This window comes from Pipistrellus kuhlii, unplaced genomic scaffold (genome assembly GCF_014108245.1).
Source record: "Pipistrellus kuhlii isolate mPipKuh1 unplaced genomic scaffold, mPipKuh1.p scaffold_m20_p_159, whole genome shotgun sequence".
Lineage (NCBI taxonomy): Eukaryota > Metazoa > Chordata > Mammalia > Chiroptera > Vespertilionidae > Pipistrellus > Pipistrellus kuhlii.
In genome coordinates, this window is record NW_023425470.1 from 15,450 (window position 1) to 39,308 (window position 23,859).

Sequence of the window (23,859 nt, forward strand, 5' to 3'; positions counted from 1 at the left end):
CTCCCAGCGACCAGGACTTGCACCTGCCGCCCACCTGTCCTGACGGTGACTTTTTTAAAATTTATTTTTATTGATCTCCGAGAGGAAGGGAGAGGGAGAGGGAGAGGGAGAGGGAGAAGCATCAAGGACAAGAAAGAACCCCCCCTGGGGGATCGAGCTAGCACCCCGGCCTGTGCCCTGACCAGGAATCCAGCCACAACCTCCTGGTTCGGGGGTGGACGCTCAGCCACTGAGCCACACTGGCCAGCGGGAATCTGCTGTTGACGGACACGGCTCTGGCCACATCTCGGTCCCACAAGAAGTTTAAAGATAAGACTTTTCTTCACATCCCTTTTTTCCCCTGTGGATTTGTTGCAGGCCAGTACTGCTTACATTTTGTTTTCTTACGTACATACACCGGGTGAAGTACCGCTTGTGTTTCCACACGAGCATCGGCCCGAGACTGTCCACGTGTGGCCGTCCCCGTGGCTGTGCGCCATCCACTCGCTCCTTCCTGACTGTGTCTCCGCCGCTGCCTTCCAGTGCCCGGGTCTCCCGATCGTCTGCTGTGAGTGCCCTGTGTGGCCTGTCCATCTCCGTTCTGTTCTAGTCCAGAGTGGCACAGTTTGGGCGCCCGTCCCGTCGCCGGTTACGACTGGCATCGTGAGAACGATGAAGAACGACGTCCAGCAATCCTCCGAGACGTCCCCCCGGGGCTCCGTTCCGGGGTGGCCCTTCGTCCTTCCACGTCGGAGCGGAGACTGGAGCTCCCTCTCCCTCCCCCCGGCGCCCGGAGGCCAGGCCGCATGGCGTCCAGGGAGGACAGAGACCCTGCGGAGCCTCCGGACCCTGTCTCCCTGGGACCAGACCTTCTGGTTCTCTCCCAGGATAGCGACTCCCACCGTCTTTTTAATGTGCTTCGACCTGTGGTGGTTTTTGTTGGACGGAGCAGGCGCGGTCCTTTATAAACAGGAGGCAGGAGCTCGCCGGCTTGTCCGGCCTTTGGTGGTGGTGGTTGACACTGTCCACGCTTTTCACGGCGAGGTCAGAGACTCGCGGCCCCATAGAGACCCCGGTCCTTGTACATACGCCTTTGGTTTCCTTCCGCCACCCTCACCGTGTGATATTTATTACTCTGAATCACCCCGCGTCCTGCGTCGAGGTTTCGGGCCTTAGATGTGCATAGGAAGGCGCCGTGTGTGGAGTTAGAACTAACAGACGCCCTTCCAGGGGGATGACTTCCCCTGTCCTGCGGGCTGGGGCGGGGCCGGTGGTAAATCCTCAGTGAAATGAGAAACCGGAGCTTCCCTGGGTTTTGTTTGATCTTTTAAGCACCCTCTCTGCTCTCCCAGAACGGATCTCACGTGGCCCCTCTGTGACACGACTTCGCGTCTGAACCTCCTCTTTTTAAGTGTGTCACACATGAGAGGGGAAAGCCTGCACGTGGTATGCACTCACGGTGTCGCCGCTGTATGTCCCCGCTGCCGCCGTCCCCAGAGGGCCGGGTTTGACTCCTGGTCGGGGCGCGCACCCCGGTTACAGCATCGACCCCCCAGTTGGGCAGGTTCAGGGCAACGATGGGTCTTCCTCTCTCTCTCTCTGTCTCTCTGACTCTCCCTCCCTCCCTCTCTCTAAAGCCAGTTTTTTAAAAATACAGCTTGGGAAAGGGAGAAGACCTAGTGAAAGTGGTACCCGGTGACCTAAGGGCCCGGAGCAGACCGGACGGCAGGCCGGCTTCCGGACTGGCTGCCGGGCCCCGGAAACGTGTGTGTTTCCCGATGAACTGCCCAGCACCAGAGTCTGGTTTTCTCTCTCTTTTAATTTGCCGTCATGTTGGAAGGATGACAGGGCCCTAGGCGGATGTTCTTCTCGTCTGAAAGGGGGTGCCCATCGGGGTGGCATTGCTCAGATTGCAAAAAGCACAGCCCCCCCGGGGCAGCCTTGGGACTCGGCTGGTGGTCAGTCTGCGTCCAGGGACAGAACTGGAGTGGCTGACCGCCAGGCCAGCTTGAGACAGCTCCACCCCCACCCCCTTTTCGTTGAACTAGAGATAGGTATTTTTTTTTTTTTTTTTTCCCTCTCAACATTTTTTTTTTTTATTTTTACATATTTTAATGATTTTTTTTTGCCCCCTCCCTCCCTCCCCCATATCCCCTCCCTCCCCATAGTTTTATGTCCATTGGTTGTACTTATATGCATGTATACAAGTCCTTCGGTTGATCTGTTATCTCTAGAGATAGGTGTTTTTATTTTTTAAATATATTTTCATTGATTTCAGAAAGGAGGAGAGAGAGAGAGAGAAACGTCAATGAGGAGCGAATCACTGATTGGCTGCCTCCTGCACACCCCCACACCCAGGCCTGTGCCCTGACTGGGAATTGAACCAGTGACCACTGAGCCATGCCAACTGGGCGAGACAGATATTTTTAAATAATTCTTTATTGTTGAAAGTGTCACATACGTCCCCGTCCCCGTTCTCCCTCCAGGGGCCCCGCCCCGCCATCTGGCCGTGGGCCGTGCATACACGCATAGGCTCTGCCCCTCCCCTCCCAGCCCGCACTCTGTCGTGCCTCCATGTAGAGGGATCCGACGTCCTCACTCCTCAGCCGCCTGCCGTCCGCGGGGAGGGCACGGCTGTGCCAGGTAAGGGTTCTTCCAACACAAGGTGCGTCGCTGAGTGGGAGAGGCGTTACCGATTCTTCACTCGAGTCAAAGCCATACCCGTTCATGGAGACAGTGCAGCCACCAGGGTTCCCGGCCCTTCGCCGAGAACGCGGACAGAGAAGGGGGGGCCTTTCAGTCCTCCCGGCCATCCCGACACCCAGTGCGGGCGCAGCCGGAGGGGCCTCTTGTGGGTCCGAGAGCAGAGGCCGCCGTTTCCCTCCCGAAGGCTCTGGGCGGTCTGCCCTGTGTCACACGGTGAGGGGCCTCCGCGCCTGCTGAGCGGAGGAGCGGGAGGACCAGCCGGGGGAGTGAGCCCCTCGCAGGAAGGACGCGCTCCTGGAGGGTGTCTGCGGCTGGTGCTCCTGTGTCCCATGTTAACACGCCCTGGGTCCACGCAGAGGAACCTGGATTCTCGGTTCTTTTAAGACTCAGAAAGGGGGTGTGGTCCGACGTCATGAGAAAACGAAGGCGGAGAAGAGCAGCGAGCACCTGGCCTCGGAGCGCGTCCCGGGCCCCCGCCGAGCGCTCCGCCGTCCTGGCTCAGCGCGGGGCCTAGTCCAGGAAGCCGGGCCGGGACCCTGACCGTATGTGATGGGTCCTGTAACCATCTGTTTCCTTCAAACACTGCGTTTTACTCTCTCGCCTCTGACTGTGTGACCTCCGTCATCCCACAACTTCCTGCCGCCTTTTCTTGGCAAGACAATTCCTGTGAATTCTCAATAAACCATGTTTGTTAACAGTGCCTGGCCTTGGTGGAAAGCTTCAGTGTTTTGCTTTTGTGATTTTTAAAAATACATATTTTATTGATTTTTTTAAAGAGAGGAGGGGAGAGGGATAGAGAGTTAGAAACATCGATGAGAGAGAAACATCCATCAGCTGCCTCCTGCACACCCCCCACTGGGGATGTGCCCGCAACCAAGGTCCATGCCCTTGACTGGACTCGAACCTGGGACCCTTCAGTCCAAAGGCCGACGCTCTATCCGCTGAGCCACACCGGTCAAGGCTCCTTTTCCTCTTGTTTTGAAAAGCTTCAAACTGCGGAAGGTGAAGGAGTAGCGGAGCCTCTGTGAACGTCTCACCCAGGTTCACGCACATCGCGTCCTGTCCCGGGTTTGCCGTCTGCCGCCAGCGTGGGGCGGGCTGTCCAGGTCAGACGGACCGGGGTCTATGGGAGGCGCACGGAGACGTGGGTCCCGGCACTGCTGCTGCTCGCAGTCTCCCGGGACACCAGGCCCCAGCCCGCATTGCCTCATTGTCTCTAACGGCGTCAGCGAGCGACGCCAAGCAGACTTCTCTGCTGATGCCAGAGGCCAATCAGGCAAAGCCAGAGCCGCTGACGACTGTCCCTCTGGCTGCGGGCGATGCCCCTGAGGGAGAGGGGAGGCCCCCACAGCCCACCGTCCCGAGGGGCAGGGAGTCCGCACCGAAATGGGGCTGGGCCCGGCCGGCCTGGCTCGGGCGTTGAGCTTTGACCCCTGAACCAGGAGGCACAGTTTGAGGCCCGGGCTGCAGGCTCCATCCCCAGTGGGGGGCGTGCAGGAGGCAGCCGATCTATGATTCTCTCTCATCGTTGATGCTCCTCTCTCCCCCCCTCTCCTTCCTCTCTGACATCAATAGAAATATACATGTTTGTTTTTCAAAGAGGCCAAGGGGAGAGGTTTGCCTGCCAGTCCCACCACCGGCCCGGAGACCATCGCCAGAGGCACAGGGAGGAGGGGGTCTGTGGGGAGCCGGGGGGGCGGGGGGGGGCTGCTGTGGCCCCACCCGGACACCCCTCCCGGTGGGAGGAGCCGCGGGCTCGGGCGGCCTGTGGGACAGGAATAAACCCTCTCACCTGACTGACAGTGAGGACACCGAAGGCCCAGGTCTCAGTTAACCAGGGGAGGGGGAGTCCCGGCTCCCCTGACCCCAGGCAGACCCCTCCCCCCGGAGGAGGGTGCGGGTGCCTCTCTCTGACTTGGTTTCAGAGCAAAGAGGAAGGGACCTCTCCGGCCCCCCTGAGGCTCCCGGCCTCGGCCCAGGAGGGAGAAAACCATCCCGCAGCCCCGCGCGCCCCCTGGCGGCCAGAGTTGGGACCAGTTGCCTTGATTTCCACTCAAAACCCCTCCCGCTTGGCCGGCCCAGGACAGGCTGCTCAAAGGCGGTGACTTTCTTTTTTTCTTTTTCTTTTTTCTCTTTTAATTGATGTCAGAGAGGAAGGGAGAGGGAGAGAGAGAACCATCAATGATGAGGGAGAATCACTGATTGGCTGCCTCCTGCATGACCCCTGGCAGGGATCAAGCCTGCAACCCAGGCGTATGTCCCAGCAGGAACGGAACCTGGGACCCTTCAATCCGCAGGCTGGTGGTGCTCTATCCACTGAGCCACACCGGCCAGGATTCTCTCTCCTCATTGATGTTTCTCTCTCCCTCTCTATCTCTCTCTCCCTCTCCCTTTTTCTCTGAAGTCAATAAAAATAAAGTGCTTAAAACTTGTAAAAAAAAAAAAAAAAAGAAAGAAAGAAAGAAAGAAAGAAAGGAGATAAAAGAAGGCAGGAAATGCCTGCACAGTTGAGAGTGGCTGGCGCTGGCCCTCAGGTCACCATGGAAACGGCGGCCATTCATTCATCTCGCTCCTTGGTCTGCCGTCTGCTCCTCTGTCAGGGACAAATTCTTCCCTGGTTTGTGGGCTTGTTGATGTTTCTGTAAATGTTTTTATTGATTTTCAGAGAGGAAGGGAGAGGGAGAGGGAGAGGGAGAGGGAGAGGGAGAGAGAATCATGGATCAGCTCCTGCACGCCCTGCACTGGGGATGGAGCCCGCCACCCGAGCCTGTGCCCTGACCGGGAATCGAACCCAGACCTCCCGGGCCGCGGCCTGCGGGGTCTCCGGAGTGTTCTCCGGGCCCGGCCAGCGGCCTGCAGGGTCTCTGGAGTGTTCTCCGCGGCCCGAGGCGCTCGTTCTGTCTCGGGGAAGATCTGCCGGCTGAGTGCACAGCCAAACCGCCCAGAGGAACGTCTCCATTACAGTGACCTTGAAACCGTAACTCAGAGCTGCTGTCCGGTGCCACTCCGGGGCACTGCCCCGTCACAGGCAGAGCCCAGGACTCCACGCTCACGTGTAAGCGCGGATGCTGATGGCTGTGGGCTTTCTCTCTCTCTCTCTCTCTCTCTCTCTCTCTCTCTCTCTCTCTTTTAATATATATTTTATTGATTTTTTACAGAGAGGAAGGGAGAGGGATAGAGAGCTAGAAACATCCATCAGCTGCCTCCTGCACATCCCCCACTGGGGATGTGCCCGCAACCAAGATACATGCCCTTGACTGGAATCAAACCTGGGACCTTCAGTCCACGGGCCGACGCTCTATTCCACATGTGTCAAACACAAGGCCCGCGGGCCAAATCCGTCCCGCCAGGCCTTGCAATGTGGCCCGCACCGCGCTGTCATCACTGCACTCTGCTGCGTTTCCATCACAATGACAGTTTATGACTGTTCAGTAAACCATTCGGCCCGCGATTTAGGCTGGATTTTAGATTTTGGCCCCTTCTCTGATTGAGTTCGACACCCCTACTCTATCCACTGAGCAAAACCGGTTTCGGCTCTTTTTTATTTTCTTTATTGATTTCAGAGAGGAAAGGAGAGGGAGAGAGAGAGAGAAACATCCATGATGAGAGAGAATCATGGACCTGCTGCCTCCTCTCGCCCCACACTGGGGATCAAGCCCTCAACCCAGCACGTGCCCTGACCGGAATTGAACCGGGACCTCCTGGTTCATAGGTCGATGCTCAGCCACGGAGCCACGCCGGCGGGCTGGCTGCTGGCTTCCCGTAGTCCCCGGGGAGCTGTCTAATGTCAGGGGCCGTAAAATGAGTGCCCTCCGTGCTACAGAAAGCAGACATCTTTCTCTTAATTAAAGCAATGTTCTTCAAAATTAAACCATCAAAACAAATCCAGAACTCGGTTCAGCCTTGCAGAATGCTCCTGAAGAATTAGACCCTATTACCTCACGGCTAGGAAGTAAAGAATGATTTCTAAGGCCTTTTCATTGCTGGCATAGATGCATATCTTACTGAGCAGATAACGAGTCAACTGCCTACCAAGAGAGAACTGATTCAATGTTGCTATATTTCAATAAAGCTTTTACCAAAAGAGAGAATAAGAGAGAGAGAAAAGAATGAGGAAAATCTGTACTGATGCTAATTTTCAGGATTTATTAAATGACCAAAGCCAGTACAGAGCTGAACTTAGGGATCCTACTTTTTCTATCAACAAAAAGTGGAGATTAGGATATAAATTTGGGGCCCAGCCGGTGTGGCTCAGGGGTTGAGTGATGACCTTTGATCCAGGAGGTCATGGTTCAATTCCTGGTCAGGGCACAGGCCCAGGCTGTGGGCTTGATCCCCAGTAGGGGGCGTGCAGGAGGCAGCAGGTCCATGATTCTCTCTCATCATTGATGTTTGTCTCTCTCCCCCTCCCTTCCTCTCGGAAATCAATTATATATATATATATTTGTATTTGCATGACTTGCATAGAGAAAGAAAAGAGTAATAAAGAAATATGGGCAATGGTGTGAGGTAGAGAGGATGGGGTGGAAGCAAGATTTCTTTGTCTACTTTTAAAATAGGTGAGACTTTTGAATAACATAAATGTATGAATAAAAATATTTTCATCTTGGTTTCCTTGTCAGATGTCTGTAGTTCTCACACACGTTCAGTAGAGGTGGACAGTGAGCGGTAACTTAGAGGCATTTTTCTGTGGTAGATTGAGCCAGTTCTTTTCCCCTTTTTCATTTAGGAAACCGGTCAGTCCTGCCCGGCCGGTGCGGCTCAGTGGCTGAGCATCAACCGTGGATCAGGCGGTCACGGCTCCATTCCCGGCATGAGCACAAGGGGACGGGCCAGAGGCAGCCAGCCAGCGTGTCTGTCTCTCTAGCTCTCTCCCTTTCTCTCTCTCTAAAATCAATAAAAGACATATTTTAAAAAGCTTAGCGATGTGAAGGGCAGGAAGCAAAACGCCCCCTGGCCACCTGAGTGGCCCCCCCCCGGGGCTGGCTCACGCGATGGGCCACGGGGGCCGTGAGGTTCGCAGGGAGCAGTGGCAACGTCCTCCCACTCCTGCCCCAGTCCTCCCCCTCCCACCCCCCACCCCGCCCCGCAGTTACACAAGTTCACCACCGAGAGGAACCGAACTTGCACTCGGGAAGCCGGGCAGGAAGCTGACATCTCCGGGGCCTTGAACTTGCAGGCCCTGCTGGAGCCACAGACGCGCTGACTCAGCGCTTCCCGGGCCTGGCCACTTGCGGAGTGCTGGGCCTGCGCTCCCTGCGGAGCACCACGTGGGCGGCTCAGGTGTGGCCGGGCTCGCACGGACACGGCGTGGCTCAGCGTGAGGCCGGCGTGTGTCCCGGGAGTGCACGGAGCTGCTCTGCAATCACTTGTTGACCTATGAGATCAGCCGGTCACATGGCAGACTGTTGTCAACAAAGGAAAACACACACAAAACATGAGCTAGAATCAGGTCACAGATTACAGAGGGAGGGAGGGATTGATGCTAGCAGAAGCCAAGAGTCACCAAAGGGCCTTTCCCTTGGAAAGGAGGAGGAGGAGGAGGAGAAGGAGAAGAAGAAAACTGAAACAAATAAAGTCTCGCTCTTCTGGACTCTTTAGAGCAGAAAGAAAATAAGATAAACGATATGGCCTTAACCGGTGTGGTTCAGTGGATAGAGCATTGACCTGCTGACTGAAGGGTCAGGTTCAATTCCGGTCAGGAGCATGTACCTTGATTGTGGCACATCCCCAGTGGGAGGTGTGCAGGAGGCAGCTGATGGATGTTTCTCTCTCATCGATGTTTTTAACTATCCCTCTCCCTTTCCCTTTCTTTTGCAAATATATCTATATATCTATATCTATATCTATATCTATATCTATATCTATATATATATATATATATATAATAAAAGAGAGAAAAAAAACACAAAAAAAATTTAAAAACACACACACACACACAAAACATTGTGAAAGCTAGTGTGTGGGAGAGGATCAGAGGACCTGGCAGAAGAGTAGACCACGGTCATTGCTGAGCACGGGGACCGGGAGAGGGAGGCCATGAGAAGGGATGGCGGGGGCAGTCCTCGGTCCACAGAGGGAAACCCCGCTGGGGGAGTGGGACTGCAGGGACACAGATGGCAGCAGGGAGGTGGAGACAGCCTGCAGGCAAACGGACCAGACAGACGATTGCTCGCGGCTGTTTGCTTTGCTCCTGGTCCAAGCGCGCTGTGTCATTGGAACCCTCACAAGCCCATGAGCTGACACTGTGACACCCACTGACACAGGAGGACCTGCCTGGGAACCCGCTCGCTCACAGCCACGGTGTCAGTCCACGGCCGAGCCAGGCCGGCCCCCACTCCCTCTGCCTGCACCACGGCTTCCTACCGCCCCTTGGGAGCGACCCAGCCTGTGGAAAGGAAGTGGGAAACGGAAGTGATGGAGGACTCCCCGGCATTCAGAGCCACACCTTGTGGGGCAAAGTTTCCCCTAAGAAACCTGCAGCCCATTGGTGGAGCTCAGACTAATCCCATTGAAACCCCACATCGGACCTGGCTGCCAAGGCCCAGCCCAGGCCGTGGGGCCTCCGCGGGGACAGCCTGCCCCCGGCTGTGGGATCCGGGCAGAGCAGGTTTGGATGGGATTGGTGGGAAAGGGGAGAGGTAGGTGGGAGGAGTGTCCGGTGTCCAGGGATATGTTTGCAAATCCCTTGGCCTGTACTCCAGGCCCTCCACAGCTGGGTTGTTCAAATGTTTTTTGTTTGTTTAATATGTTATTATTCTTGATTTGAGAGAGAGGAAGGGAGAGGGGAAGAGAAACATCAATGTGAGAAAGTAACATTGAGCCCTAGCTGGTTTGGCTCAGTGGATGGAGCATCAGCCTGCAGACTGAAGGGTCCTGGGTTCGATTCCCATCAAGGACACATGCCTGAGTTCTGGGCTCAGTCCCCAGTAGGGGGTGTGCAGGAGGCAGCCCATCCATGATTCTCTCTCATCTTTGATGTTTCTGTCTCTCCCTCTCCCTTCCTCTCTGAAATAAATTAAAAATCTATATATTTTTTTAAAAAAACCTAACATTGATGAGCCACCTCCTGCACCCAGGCATGTGCCCTTGACCTGGAATCAAACCTGCAATCTCTCTGTGCAGGAGAGAATGCCGAACCGCCTGGGCCACGCCGGCCACGGCCACGGCCACGGCCACGGCCACGGCCACGCCGGGTCCTGAGGAATGCCAAGAGAGTATTCGGAGACGCTGAGGCTGGGTCTTTACTAACCACCAGGGCGCGCTCCAAAGGAGCAGACATCCTGTCTGTGTTCACAGACATGGCTTGTTCTTTTGTAACACGTTTGTCCACCACCTTAACACGTGGTGGTTCACAGCAAAACATTTCCTTTTTCTTTTTAAAACATATTTTGTTGAGGAAGGGGGAGGGATAGAGTTAGAAACATCGATGAGAAACATCGATCAACTGCCTCCTGCACACTCCCTACCGGGGATGTGCGTGCAACCCAGGTACTCGACCTTAACCGGAATCGAACCTGGAACCCTTCAGTCCGCAGGCCAGTGCTCTATCTACTGAGCCACACCAGTTAGGGCGAGCAAAACATCTTCTGATGCTGGGTGTGCCCAGCCAGGCTGCCTCCTGTTAGACTGAAACACATGGGGCGTGGGCAGGAGGCCGTGGAGAAAACCCAAGTCTTACAAAGTCATCCATTATTATTATTATTATTATTATTATTAATTATTATTATTATTATTATTATTGATCTCCAGAGACAGAAACAGCAATGATGAGAGAGAATCATGCATAGGCTGCCTCCAGCACCCCCCACTGGGGATCCAGCCCACAACCGGGCCTGTGCCCTGACCGGGCCTCGAACCCCAGGACCCTTCAGTCCGCAGCTCTACCCACTGAACCACGCCGGCCGGGGCCTCAGCGGCCTGTGAGATGCGCAGGAGTTTAGGAAGCAGGGCGTTGGGAAACAAGTGGTTCCCCTTAAGGCGCTGGAGGGCGGCGCTCCGGGGTGCGATCCGCTGCTTCGGGCGGACGCCTGGACGCGCCCGGAAGTGCGACACGCGAGACGCGCAGCCCCGGGGGTCCTTCCCACCCTCCGGCCCGCGGGAGCCGGCCCGGGGCGGCCGGCATCCGGACGGAGGGCCCAGCGCCCGGCTCCACGCTGGCCGCGGGGGCCCCGGACGCCGAGGGGGAGGCGCGCGCGCGCGCGGCGTCACACCCGACCCCGCGGCCGCCGGCGCCCGGACGGCTGCGCGCTGACGTCACGGCGCGGCGTGCGCCGGGTCAAAGTGCAGCCCCGCCCCCGCCCTCCCCTCGCTGTCTCCTCGGCCTGCGCCGCCGCTCCGTCCGCGCCGCCGCCGCCCTCCTGCCCGCCCGCCGCCCGCCGCCGGCCGGCCGCCATGGCGAACGTGGTCGACACGAAGCTGTACGACATCCTGGGCGTGCCGCCCGGCGCCAGCGAGAACGAGCTGAAGAAGGTACCGGGCGGCGGGGCGCGGGCCTGCGCGGCGCCGGGCGGCCAGGCCGCGCTCCCGGGCGGCCCGCGAGCCGGCGCCGGGCCCAGGCCGGGGGTGGGGGCGCGGCGAGGCCGCCGGACGCGGTTCGCGGGCCGCCCGCCCGGCCCCGCCTGACCTTGGCCGCCGGCCCCGCCCGCGGCTGCAGCAAACACCGCGGCCGCGGCGCGCACCCGGGCTTCCTCCCCTCCCTCCGCCGCGGCGCCGGGGCAGGCCCGGACCGACAGGGTGGGCCCCGGCCCCGGGAGGGACGTCCAGGCCGCGGCCGCCGGCCGGTGCGGCGGGGCAGGTGGGCTGTTCGCCGGGGCCGCGGCCGCTCCGCCCTTCCTTCCGCCTCCCTCCCCCCTCCGTCCCCCTCCGTCCCTCCCGCGTGGCCGCGCGCACACGGCCCGGGCAGGTAACGCGGCGGGCGTCCTGCCCCCGCTCGCTCCGGGCGGCGGCGTGGGTGCCGGCCAAGCCCCTGAGTGTCCGCCGCCTAAAAATAAATGGCCGGCCTCGCCATCGCGCCGCGCGGGCCGCCTGCTGACAGCGCCCAAAGGAGGCGCCCGATGGCTCCCCGATGGCTCCCCGCGGCCTCCGCGCCCGCGAGCGCAGAAAACCCGGGTCTCCGCTCCCGGAGGCGGCGGGACGGGACAGTTGGAGGCTAGGGGACTTCCTGTTACCTTACCGGAAATGCCGGCCCATTATGTAATTCCTGGGCCTGAGAATGAAGACCGGGGTGCAGGGGAGCCCGGCCGCCTCCATCTAGTGGGTGCCTTCCCGTAGACCGAGGCTCGCCCAGGTCCCCGAACCCCAGTTAGCGGGCCCCCCTCCCCTGATGAAAATAAAACACGGCCCGGAGCTGCTCCTGCCTCCCCCGGATGCTACAATGAGAGGATCCGTCGTGAGCAGGAATCCTCACCGCGGCTTGGCTGTTAGTGACAATGTCTTGCCGTTGGTAAAGCTTCACAAACACGCCTTATCCAAGTCTTCTTGACTCGGACCCGGTTAGTGGCCATGGAAGACATGGGGCAGCTGTGAAGAGACGGAGTGTTCCAGAGTGTTCGATGTTTTGGGCTTTTCCTCTGGCGGCGTTTCATTGTTTGCATCTGGCTTCGATATAACCTCTTTTCAAGCAAAACTGCCGCCTGCTTTATTGTGTTAAGTCAGCCAGTAAACAGTGTTAAGATGGGAAGCGGCAGTTGCCGTGAACACAGGCTGTTTTGGAAAGGTGGTGATGCTTCTCAGGAAGTGGTTATGTTAGGACAAGTCTTTAAGCTGGTCTGTGTCTATAACCCTCCCGTTTTTTGTCTGTTTTTTACCCCTCATTGAAGGCGTACAGAAAACTAGCCAAGGAGTACCACCCTGATAAGAATCCAAATGCTGGTGACAAAGTAAGTAACGTGAGACTTTCCCCAAGGTTTCCGCCTTAAACTTAAGTTGCCCTCCTTGTCAAAGGAACGTAAGAAAAGTCCTTTATGCCCGTGAGCCCAGTTCTTAGGTTCGGAGAGTTTGGTTTTGTGGCAGGAACACCGGCATTCCGGGCAGTGGAGGGTGGGAATGGGCCAGGATCAAACCAGAGGCAGCTTGCACCTTCCGGAATTCAGTGGATTCTGGGTTCCCGTAGCCTTTCTCCACTCTTCTATTTAAAAACCTGATTGTTTTCCTTTTTCTCGATAGTTCAAAGAAATCAGTTTTGCATATGAAGTCCTCTCAAACCCCGAGAAACGCGAGCTGTATGACCGATACGGAGAGCAGGGCCTCCGGGAAGGCGGCGGGGGCGGTGGCGGCATGGACGACATCTTCTCGCACATTTTCGGGGGCGGACTGTTCGGCTTCATGGGCAATCAGAGCAGGAGTCGGAATGGCCGGAGAAGAGGAGAGGACATGATGCATCCGCTCAAGTGAATACCTCTTTTTCCTTTAAAAAGCACTTTCCTTCCATAGCGATAGTAGGAGAGAACAGGTGTGTCCACAGGTGTTATCTGTCATCAGAAAACAGACTCCGGGAGCCTCGCTGTCTGTCCACTTGGGGTGACAAGTTGAATTTGGTAACTGGGTGTGTGTGTTTTGCTACAAATCCAAAGGGCGGGTGGTGTTGGCACTGAGTGGGAGGATGGTTTTGTTCATGAGCTCCCCAGGCAGAGTCTGTGACTGGCATTTCCAATGATGGAGTTCTCCCCTTTGACGTATTTAAACCTCCCAAGTCACTTTTTATTAAAAACACACGAGCTGAGTGCCTGCCAGCCTAGTGTGTTTGCACGGTGTAGTCACTCATTACTTGATCCTCAGCGAGAACTCTCCGAAATCGGTTTCCATGGAGCTTGCAGGCTTCAAGCCTGGCGTCAACCTGCCAACATATGAACGGGTCTGACCTTGATCTTAGACTGTGAGCTCATGAACCTGCTACAATTGGAAACTAGCTTTTTTACTTTGTGAAATTTGTGAGGCCTTGGGTCCTGTCAGCTTTTCAATCTAATAATGATTTTACAAGCAAATGGCAGGGGCTGAATTTCCAGCACTTAAAATATTTCATGTTACTTATTCATCTGAATAGATCAGAGGAAGTAAAGTATAACCTGTTACATTGTTTGACTCTCATTCTTAGATGTATGTGTTGAAAGAATTTATCCTTAGAAATGGTATCATTTGGATACTATTCCAAGAGTAACACTTGTGCAGTATTGGTTACTTTTGTTTTTTCCCTATATTTTTCTTTGACAAAGAAATGGTCTAAGACCTGGCCAGTATGGCGCAGGGGCTGAGCATCAACCTATGAACCAGGAGGTCAGGGTTTGATTCCTGGTCAGGGCACAGGCCCAGGTTGCGGGCTCCACCCCCCGTGTGGGGCATGTAGGAGGCAGCCGATCAGTGAGTGATTCTCTCTCATCATGGATGTTTCTCTCTCCCTCTCCCTTCCTCTCTGAAATTAATAAAAACATTACAAAAGAGAAAAGAAATGGTCTGAGAAGTAGAATCCAGAGTGCTGGGTTTCATGGTCCTTCAGGCCGCCTTTACATGCTGGTTCCTAGTGTGCAGCCCATGCAGTTATTTCCTGCTGCGTTCTCCGCGGCATTGAGCATTCCCTGCGGTGATGCATTCCGTGTTGGTGGCTTGATGCTCCCGCCGTGGCATTTAGTGGCTCCCCTTCCCAGGCGGCTGCCAGGGCCTCCCGAGGTTGTGGTGCTCTGGGGTGTCTGCGCAGCTCTCCTGGCAGAGGTTCCCAGGCAGGCCATGTGTGCAGCCGATAGATGCAGCCGTTTCCTGGTAGAAACGGCCGGAGAGGTCAGCTCCACAGACCATGGCCCACATTTCTCCTTTCTCGGCCCCGGTGGTTGGCCTCGGCCACTGTGCCGGCCTCGGTGCGGTTTTGTGTGCTGGCTGTAACGTAATAGCCTCCGAGAGGCCCTGCCGGTTTGTTTGCTGTCAGAGATTTGGTTCAGGGTTCTTATGGAAAGTAAGAGGCGGACACCCCGGGGGCTTTTGTCCAGGGGGCCGCCGTGGACATGGCATTGCTTACCGAGGGGGGGGTGGGAGGGGGGGGGACGACGACGACAGACGACTTTGTCAGTGTTTCCTTCTCCTTCTCATTAGCTTCACTTAGCAATTTTGAGAAAGTTTGAGTTACTCATGGGATAGAAGATCAACTCAATAAATTTTTGTAAACCATCAACAACAACAACAAAAAGAGACTGTTCTTTGCAATATACTTCAACTATTTTTTTGTTCCTCTATTCTATTTTTATTTTTAAAATATTTTTATTGATTTTAGAGAGGGAGGGAGAGAGAGAGAGAGATAGAAACATCAATGATGAGAGAGAATCATTGATCAGCTGCCTCTTGCATGCCCCCCTCCACCGCCCTCCCGGGGAGATTGAGCCCACAGCCCAGGCTTAATGCCCTTGACTGGAATCAAACCCGGGCCCCTTCAGTCACAGGCCAACGCTGTTACCACTGAGCCAAACCAGCTAGGGCTAAGTTATATATATATATATATATATATTTTTTATTATTGATTTTGTACAGAGAGGAAGGGAGAGAGATAAAGAGTTAGAAACATCGATGAGAGAGAGTCATCAATCAGCTGCCTCTTGCACACCCCCTACTGGAGATATGCCTGCAACCAAGGTACATGCCCCTGACCGGAATCGAACCCAGGACCCTTCAGTCCCCAAGCCGACACTGTCCATTGAGCCAAACCGGTTTCGGCTAAGTCATATATTTTTAAAAGACTTTTTAACGCCACCCTTTTTCTGTCTTAGAACTCTGAAAATTTGGTAAAAATTGATGCAGTTTTGCCTAGAATTAACTGGGTTCTTTAGAGCGTGAAGACTTGTAGGCTCTGGTAAAGACCTGTTCCCTCCTCCTCTCTCACTGTCACATGGTAGATAAGGCCACTTTTTCCCTTTCTCTTTTGAGACATGCACTCCGAGTGCCACCCTCCAGTTATAACAGGACTTGGTCGCCCTTCTGACCTGACCTTGGTGGGTGCAGAGCCTTGTCGTGGAGTGAGGCCTGCCTTAGCCTCGCTGTGTCCGTCTGTCCTGGAAAGGGGGTTCCTGCCTGAGCCGGGGGAGGCTGTGCACTTGAGTTGCCAGCTTTATCAGAAAATGCAAGAGCGCGCCGCTGGCCTGACCCTGTGCTGGCCGTAGGCCCATCTGTGCTGTTCGGACACAGCTTTCTGGTGATCCAGGCCTCCAGTGAAACCGCAGTCCGTGGCGTCATGAAAGGGGGCTTTAGTCCTTTGCTTGAGAAGGTTATAGTGAAATTTGCTGTTTCGGCTGTCATTATGTCTGTGTTTGAGAGAACTGGGCAACATTTGATTGAACCCAATTCCTTTCTCCCCAGAGTGTCTTTAGAAGATCTGTACAACGGCAAGACCACCAAACTCCAGCTTAGCAAGAATGTGCTGTGCAGCGCCTGCAGCGGGTAAGTGTGGCCTGGCTGTGGGTCACCCACCTGTGCCAGCGGCACCGCGTGTCTGCCAGTGAAGTTGTTCTTTGCAAAACTCTCCACCCGACAGACATTTCTCTCCCTCTGCAGTCAGTTTGATGGTCACTGAGGGGTTGGAGATGAAGGCGGGAAGCACAGCTCCTGCCTGTCCTGTCTGCGGGCAGGCGCCTAACGGACCCTTTGCTTCTTTAGCCAAGGCGGAAAGTCGGGGGCCGTTCAGAAGTGCGGGGCCTGCCGGGGCCGCGGCGTCCGCATCATGATCCGGCAGCTGGCCCCGGGCATGGTGCAGCAGATGCAGTCCGTGTGCTCCGACTGCAACGGAGAAGGTGCGTGCTGGGCCCGGCTCGGGCGGGGTGGGGGCGCGCGCAGCATTGGGGGGCGCGCGGTTTTCTTTCTCCGTGTGGTGGTATCTTCCTATTCCATAACGGGAGGCACGGGGAGTCCTGGAAGGAAGATGTGAAAAAAATCACTCCAGATGAACCATAAATGTGTATTCAGTTCAGTGAGACGTTCCTCTTTTCTAGTAGCAAGAACATGGACAAGAGGTAACGTTGGAGAGAGGGAAACAGCCGTGTTCAGTCACTGTTACTGTGAGACAACATGGCAGCCTCCGCCCTCCCGGTGGGCGGGACTTAGCGCACTGGCCAGAGGGTTTCTCTGCAATGACTGGAATGCTCTGTATGTGACGTCCCGAACAGTCACCACCCCTTCCTGCGGCTGCCGAGTTCTTTCACTCACAGCATGGCTGGTGGTGGCTCAGTGGCCAGCGCGGGGGTAGCGCATCCTTTTCCCTGTGCTCCTGGCGGGACGCGGTCACTGGGGGAGCGGCCTGTCACCTTCCCCTGTGCGGGGCCCAGTGCATTTCCCTGTCACTGTGGCCGACGCTCCCTTGTCGAGAAGCCAGCGTCGGCAGACCTGCCCGGTGCCGTTGCCACTTGGAGAAACTGGCACTTTGCAGAACATGCTTTGCAAAGTGTTCTAGAAACAGACTCGGAAGTTATTGATTATACACGTCCTCTCAGCGTTGAAGCGGCCGGCCAGCCATCAGAAACGGGCACTTTTTCCACTAGACACTGTCGGATGTTTCAGAGTGCGTGGGGAAGAGAAGCCGTGTGTCCTGAGTGTGTGTGGAGGGACTCGGCGCTAATGCAGCATCTAGCGGTTCCGCCGTTGTCCTTGGTCGTGAACTACATACGGGAGCCCCCTGGGAGGGCGCCAGTGCCGCTTCGGTCTGAAGTCAGTGGAACTGCCAGCTGTGCAGTGTGGACACTCACGTTTTATCTGGGTTGTGAATGCATGGCACTGAGGCTGAGCACAGACATGAGGACACGTTTACAGAGTCCAGCACCTGACACCCCTTGTGGTTTTTATTTCAGAGAGGAAAGAAGAGGGGGAAGAGAAACATCCAAGATGAGAGAGAATCCTGGATTGGCTACCTTGCATGCCCCCTAGTGGGGATCGAGCCCACAACCCGGGCCTGTGCCCTTGACTGAAATTAAACCAGGGACCCTTTAGTCCACAAGCTGACGCTCTATCTGCTGAGCCAAACCAGCCAGGGCACCTGACACCCCTTTTGTTCCCGGCCCTCAGCTATGTTTTCACTCCAGGAAGAGAGTCGGGACCAGGAAGGGCTTAAGGCACACTGTGCTCGGAAATGGCGGAGGCCTGGGTAGCTCGGCCCTCGGGGCGGGGTGAGCTTGGAGACTCAGAATGGTTCTTTAGGTGGCCGTTAAAGGCGTTCAGAAATGTGTCTAATGAATAAAGGCTTACCAGAGCAGCTGTCGCCTCACCGGAAGCTTGAACGCTCTCTTGCAGGAGAGGTCATCAACGAGAAGGACCGCTGTAAAAAGTGCGAGGGGAAGAAGGTGATCAAAGAGGTCAAGATCCTCGAGGTCCACGTGGACAAGGGCATGAAGCACGGCCAGAGGATCACGTTCGCGGGGGAAGCGGACCAGGCCCCCGGCGTGGAGCCGGGCGACATCGTGCTCCTGCTGCAGGAGAAGGAGCACGAGGTACGGCTGCGGTGTTCGCCTCACCACGCGGGGGGGGCACAGCGCTGGGCGCCTCCCTGGAGCAGGGCTGCGCGCCAGGAAGCCAGTGGTCCGGCTGAGGCGGGGCCGGCCGGAGCCAGGTGTGGCCCCCTTGGTGCTGACCAGCACTGTGCCTCGTGGTTTGGTGTCTGTCCCCAGCCTCCGGTCTGAAAGCGAGGGCCGGACCAGGAGGCTGAGCGGCTCCTTTCCCTGCACAGCCCCGGGGCGGGGCAAGCTTCAGTCCTCCATGCTGGCGATGCAGATGCTGGGCGGGCTGGGTCCCTCCCTCGCTGGGGGAGTGCTGCTCGCCTCCCTCGGGCTCTCAGGCTCCCAGCCTCGGGAGCTGTGGGCTGCTCTGTGTGTGTCAGCCCTTTGTCCATATTGCGAAGCTCACAAAAAGCCAGGCTCTCGGTTGCTGACACATAGTAATCTCTAGAGTTCTGTCTTGGGGGCCTGCAGGTGGGAGTATTTGTAGCTCTCTCACGAGGTTCTCTGTTTATGGTCAGCCTCGCCTTCCTCGCACAGCACCGTATGCGCCAGTAAAGGCACAAAGAGAAAGATGGCCTGAGTCCGCGTGGGCACAGCGAGCCGGTGTAAGGTGGTGCGGCCGCGGCGCATCTCGGGGAGCGGGGGGCAGTCAGCATGTGGTGTCTGCGGCTGCGGCAGGAGGGTGGCACGCAAGTCGGGGCAGGGGGCGTAGGAATGGTGGTTGGTTATCTGGCCTGTGGACTGACATGAGACCTTGTCCCCTAAGCTCAGCCTGTCCTGGGGCATATAATCCAATGGGATTTAGAAGGGAGGTCAGAAGACTGGGAGGCAAAGGCCTTCAGTCGGTTCTGACTCCCGTGGACAGCGTGGCCCCCATGGGCTTGGCTCCGCTGGACACGAAGCAGTCCTCCCTCGCGGCCTTCGGCCCGGAAGGTGGTGCCTGAGCTGCCCCGTCGGGCACGGGGAGGGGTCTGAGCGGTCGCTGTGGCTCCTTGGCCCCTGTGCAGTGGGGCTCCTCGGCAGACGGGGGATGGTGGCAGTCCTCCTTGGTTTTGTGACAGTAAGTTTGAGCCCAAGGTGAGGTGTGGGCAGTTGGTTTTGTTTTTACTGTTTTTTATTTTTTTATTTTTAATATATTTTATTGATTTTGTACAGAGAGGAAGGGAGAGAGATAGAGAGTCAGAAACATCGATGAGAGAGTCATCGATAAGCTGCCTCCTGCACACCCCCCACTGGGGATATGCCCGCAACCAAGGTACATGCCCTTGACTGGAATCGAACCCGGGACCCTTCAGTCCCCAAGCCGACGCTCTATCCACTGAGCCAAACCGGTCCTGTCTGTTTTTTATTGATTTCAGAGAAGAAGGCAGAGAGAGACGTCAGTGATGAGAGAGAATCATAGTCCGACTGCCTCCTGCACGTCCCCCCAATGGGGATGGAGCCCACACCCCGGGCCTATGCCCTGACCCGGAATCCAACCGCGGCCTCCAGGTTCCTAGGCCTGAGCCCCGCCGGCCGCACTGGGCAATGGCTTAGTTTCTACTGAGAACATTCTGGACCTTCTGGGGAAAACTGACTCGTTTGAACTTGGTTTTTCTTGTGTTTTTCACTCCCAACTCTGTGCTAAGGTAACAGGAGGCCGTGCGGCAGGGTGGGTGTGGGTCTAAGCCTGTGTGAGTCTCCTAAGGAGGCAGTGCTGCTGGGAGTGCTGCACCGCATGTGTGTGGTTCTTCTGTGTGTGCGTGCGTGTGCTGGCGTGTGGCTGCCAGGTGCACGTGCACAGAGGATCGCAGGATCTGGGATGAGCCCGCCTCTGTTCCTTTCTCAGACGTGATGGTCGCTGTAAGTGGGTTGCTGTCTTGTTCTTGGCAGCCTCTCCATTAATCCTGTTTTTCAAAAACTTCCTAATTCTTGCTTGTGTGTTTTCTGAGTTTTAACGTCACATTGGCTAGCCTAACCGCCCCACCACCGCCCAAAACAGCCAAAAAGCTCTGAGGCCATTTTGTATTGGAACCACATCAGGGTGAGCCCTGCTGTCCAGGACACCCCAGAGAGCGCCCCCTCCTGGCCCCCCTGCACGGCTGCCTCTTTAAGAGGGGCCCCCATGGGGCTGCTCTGGCTTCCGCGAGCTCGGAGAAAGGGGCCTTGAAAGCAGGTGCCGCTGCCCGCTGGCTCCACGTCTCGGGGGAGGGAGAGGGAGAGCGTGTCACCGAAGGCTGTGTGGTTCGGGGTGGCTGTTCCCGCTGCGGCCGTGGCCCCAGACCCAGGCCGGGGATGGATGAGGTCGGCTTTCCCTCGCGGGCAGATCTGGTAGGAGGGTTTGGGGCTGGGGCTGTCGTTCAGGTTCCTCTCTTCTCTGACTGTCTCGCACTCTTTTTGTTTTTGTTTTGTTTTTAAATATATTTTATTGATTTTTTACAGAGAGGAAGAGAGAGATAAAGAGCTAGAAACATCGATGAGAGAGTAACAACCAGCTGCCTCTTGCATACCCCCTACCAGGGATGTGCCCGCAACTAAGGCACATGCCCTTGACCGGAATCGAACCTGGGACCCTTCAGTCCACAGACCAATGCTCCACTACTGAGCCAAACCGGCTTCGGCTGTCCCGCACTCTTTGGAAAAGAGACTAGTATTGAGGGGAAAACCTAGGCGACCTTTACTGCAGTTAATTTTATTAAATTAAATTTCAAGAGAAGCGCCTGGTGCTTGTGAGCTCGGGGAGAGAAGCAGAGGCAGGCCTGAGCACAGGTGGTTGGCCTTTCCTCCGCAGAAGCGCGGAGACACTGGATGTTGGAGGAGTGACCTTTGCACTCGCTGCTCAGCCACGGGTTATTGTTGATTTGCATTCCTCCGAGCAGGTTCGGAGCTTTAGGCGAGAGGAAGCGTGTTCGTACGTGTGGGACGGGGCGCACAGTGTTTAATAAGTGCCTTCGTGGGTTGAGCACTGCCAGTGGAGCTGTTTATGTTGAACTTGGCCTCCCTTGCCCTTGTTCCCATCGTGTCTGGGGAGCACTCCGGGGGCGGGCCTGCTCACAGAATCCGCTGGGCCTCCGCACCTTCAGCTGGCAGCCGGGCCAGGACGCGCCCGCAGGCACGCTGCCTGGTCCTGCGGCCTGGGCTGGGGCTTAGGCCGGAGCCGCTCCTCCGTTCCAGGGCTGGCCTTGAGCATGGCGAGGGCTTCCCACACACGTCCATGGCGGCTGGGGCGGGCTCCTGCTCCGGTGGCGAGGGACGTGTGCAGCGGCTCCGGCACAGAGCACAGCAGGCGGCTCTCCCCAGGTGTTCCAGCGGGACGGCAACGACCTGCACATGACCTACAAGATCGGCCTGGTGGAGGCCCTCTGCGGCTTCCAGTTCACCTTCAAGCACCTAGACGCCCGCCAGATCGTGGTCAAGTACCCGCCCGGCAAGGTCATCGAGCCGGGTGAGTCCCCAGGCGGCCCGAGCTCCGGGGAAACAGGTGTTCCAGCGGTGGGCACTCTTCCTCTTGCTCAGTCCTCACACTCCCCACGGCTTGTCACTTGACAGGGTGCGTCCGGGTGGTGCGCGGGGAAGGAATGCCGCAGTACCGTAACCCTTTCGAGAAGGGCGACCTGTACATCAAGTTCGACGTGCAGTTTCCTGAGAACAACTGGGTCAGCCCCGACAAGCTCTCCGTAAGTGCCTGGCCGGCTGCAGAACCAGCCGACGCTGGTTGAGTTTCTTTGTCGCCTTCCATTTGCTTGTGGTGCCAAGATGAGAGCGCAGATGCAAGTGCTTCTGAAGTGTGTGGCCGGCTGGCCGGCTGGCCGGCTGCTCCTGAGATGGGCTTTGCTGCTGGCCGTGTCCAGGGCCGGGGGGTGGGAAAGTGGAGGCCCTGGGTGTGGTGTGCTGGTGGGAGGGGGAGTCGGGTGGGGGGTTCCCTGCCTGAAGGAGGCACCCAGCCCAGCCGGCTGCTCTTCGTGCAGGAGGCTGTCTGCGTGTCCCGTGTTCAGAGTGGGCAGGTGCCTGCTTGTTTTCTAAGCAGCAGAGGCCGCTCGAAGGAGTCTGCAGGTGCGGCTTGCGTCTCAGCTTCTCGCTGGGAAGGAGCCGCCCCTTGGCTGTGTGTGGGCAGGGGCGACCTTTTCTTCTTTTCTTTTCTTTTCTTTTTTAATATATTTTATTGATTTTTTACAGAGAGGAAGGAAGAGAGAGAGCTAGAAACGCCGATGAGAGAGAAACATCAACCAGCTGCCTCTTGCACACCCCCTACTGGGGATGTGCCCACAACCAGCCGGAATCGAACCTGGGACTCTTCAGTCCGCAGACCGACACTCTACCACTGAGCCAAACCGGTTTCAGTGACCTTTTCTGTTTGTTTCATTTTAACGAAGGAACTAGAAGACCTTCTGCCATCCCGACCGGAAGTCCCGAGCATCATCGGCGACACGGAGGAGGTGGAGCTTCAGGAATTCGACAGCACTCGGGGCTCGGGCGGCGGGCAGCGGCGTGAGGCCTACAACGACAGCTCCGACGAGGAGGGCAGCAGCCACCACGGGCCCGGCGTGCAGTGTGCCCACCAGTGAGCCGCCCGGCACAGGCGGTCCTCCGCGCGCCCGTTGGTCTTCAGCGGCCCAGCAGAGGGCCTGTCGATGCGAATGAACTGATGGATATTTCCTGGTCTATGTGTAACTTTAAAGTCGGTATAGTATCTACAGAGTGTATAATTTAACTAACCACAGAGCTCTGCATCTTCGTCTGACTGGTCTGCAGAGGAGAGCACTCGAGGAGGCAGGACTGACGCGTGCCCGGCCTCCCGCAGGTCCGGGCGCGTTTCTGTCAGATCGGGTAGGTTTGTTCCATGTTTGCACCTCGAAGCCACGTTGTAAAGTCTGTCCAGTGTGTCCTGGAGCTTGTGTTTGGCTGCGCCTGCATCCTCAGCTGCTACACCAGAATAAAGAGTTTCCCAGCCTGCGTCTGGCGTAGGTGCATGGGCGTGGGCGCGCACCCCGGGCGTGGAGCCGACCGGAACCAGGGGGTGGCATCGGCGGTGGTTGTCATGTTGTTGGGTTTTTCCTCTTTTTCTTGTTTTTTATCATCTTGTGAAAGGTTTCGAAACTCGGTAATAAAAAGCAGTTGGTGTAAGTTATTTTTGTGTCACATCTTTAGGAGGAGGAACACATTTTTAAAAATGGATTTTAGAGAGAGGAAGGGAGAGAGAGACATCGATGTGAGAGACATGAAGGGGTTGCCTTCCATGCCAGTGCTGACGGGGGTGAACCCACAGCTGGTATGTGCCCTGGCCGGGCAGAGGGGAGCATGTTTTGGACTGTCGGAGGATCCTGACCTGGAGAACGTGTCTTAGTTCTGGCTCTCCAGCAGCACAGATGCTCAGGCGCATGCCCATTTGATCGTTTTTCACCAGTTTGTGACGTGGGTAGAAACAGGCTTTACTGGCTTCCACTGATGCTTTAGAATCCAGGACACCCGAGCTACACAGCTCAGTCAGGGCCCTGCACATTGGGGCGACAGCCTCTGTACCCCACCATCGCCCCTGTTAGAAGCAAGGAAACTGCAAAGCAACATTAGAACCATAGCACCCGCTTTCATTCACGTTAAGGTAAAGATTCTGTCTCCATCAGGCTGAGTGCTGGAGGGGGATTGATGAGATGGAGGACGGACTGCGCTGCTGCTCCATAGAAAAGCAGGCTCGGACCAGTGTGAGAACAGCCGGCCCCACTGCTGTGTGAGGGGCCCT

The 23,859-nt window shown here is 56.6% G+C and overlaps 1 protein-coding gene and 1 long non-coding RNA gene across 3 annotated transcripts in view; one reads left to right on the forward strand and one right to left on the reverse strand.

The window, feature by feature from the left end:
- Nucleotides 1-12,853, reverse strand: part of LOC123652426 — a 21,810-nt gene extending 8,957 nt beyond the window's left edge. Inside the window, exon 1 of the long non-coding RNA XR_006741772.1 lies at nucleotides 12,440-12,853. This is a non-coding gene — a long non-coding RNA (uncharacterized LOC123652426). The remainder of the gene's footprint in view (nucleotides 1-12,439) is intronic.
- DNAJA2 (DnaJ heat shock protein family (Hsp40) member A2) lies at nucleotides 10,983-23,246 on the forward strand. 2 transcript variants are annotated; one of them, XM_036439490.2, is made up of 9 exons: nucleotides 10,984-11,157; nucleotides 12,507-12,566; nucleotides 12,853-13,076; nucleotides 16,021-16,101; nucleotides 16,318-16,451; nucleotides 17,941-18,137; nucleotides 21,423-21,567; nucleotides 21,672-21,799; nucleotides 22,496-23,246. In XM_036439490.2, the coding sequence occupies exons 1-9, from the start codon at nucleotides 11,080-11,082 to the stop codon at nucleotides 22,685-22,687; spliced, it is 1,239 nt and encodes a 412-aa protein (XP_036295383.1). In that variant the 5' UTR covers nucleotides 10,984-11,079; the 3' UTR covers nucleotides 22,688-23,246. The 2 variants fall into 2 exon arrangements, with proteins under 2 accessions (XP_036295384.1, XP_036295383.1); XM_036439491.2 differs by lacking the exon at nucleotides 21,672-21,799 and having other exon boundaries at nucleotides 10,983-11,157.
- Nucleotides 23,247-23,859: the final 613 nt, after the last annotated feature.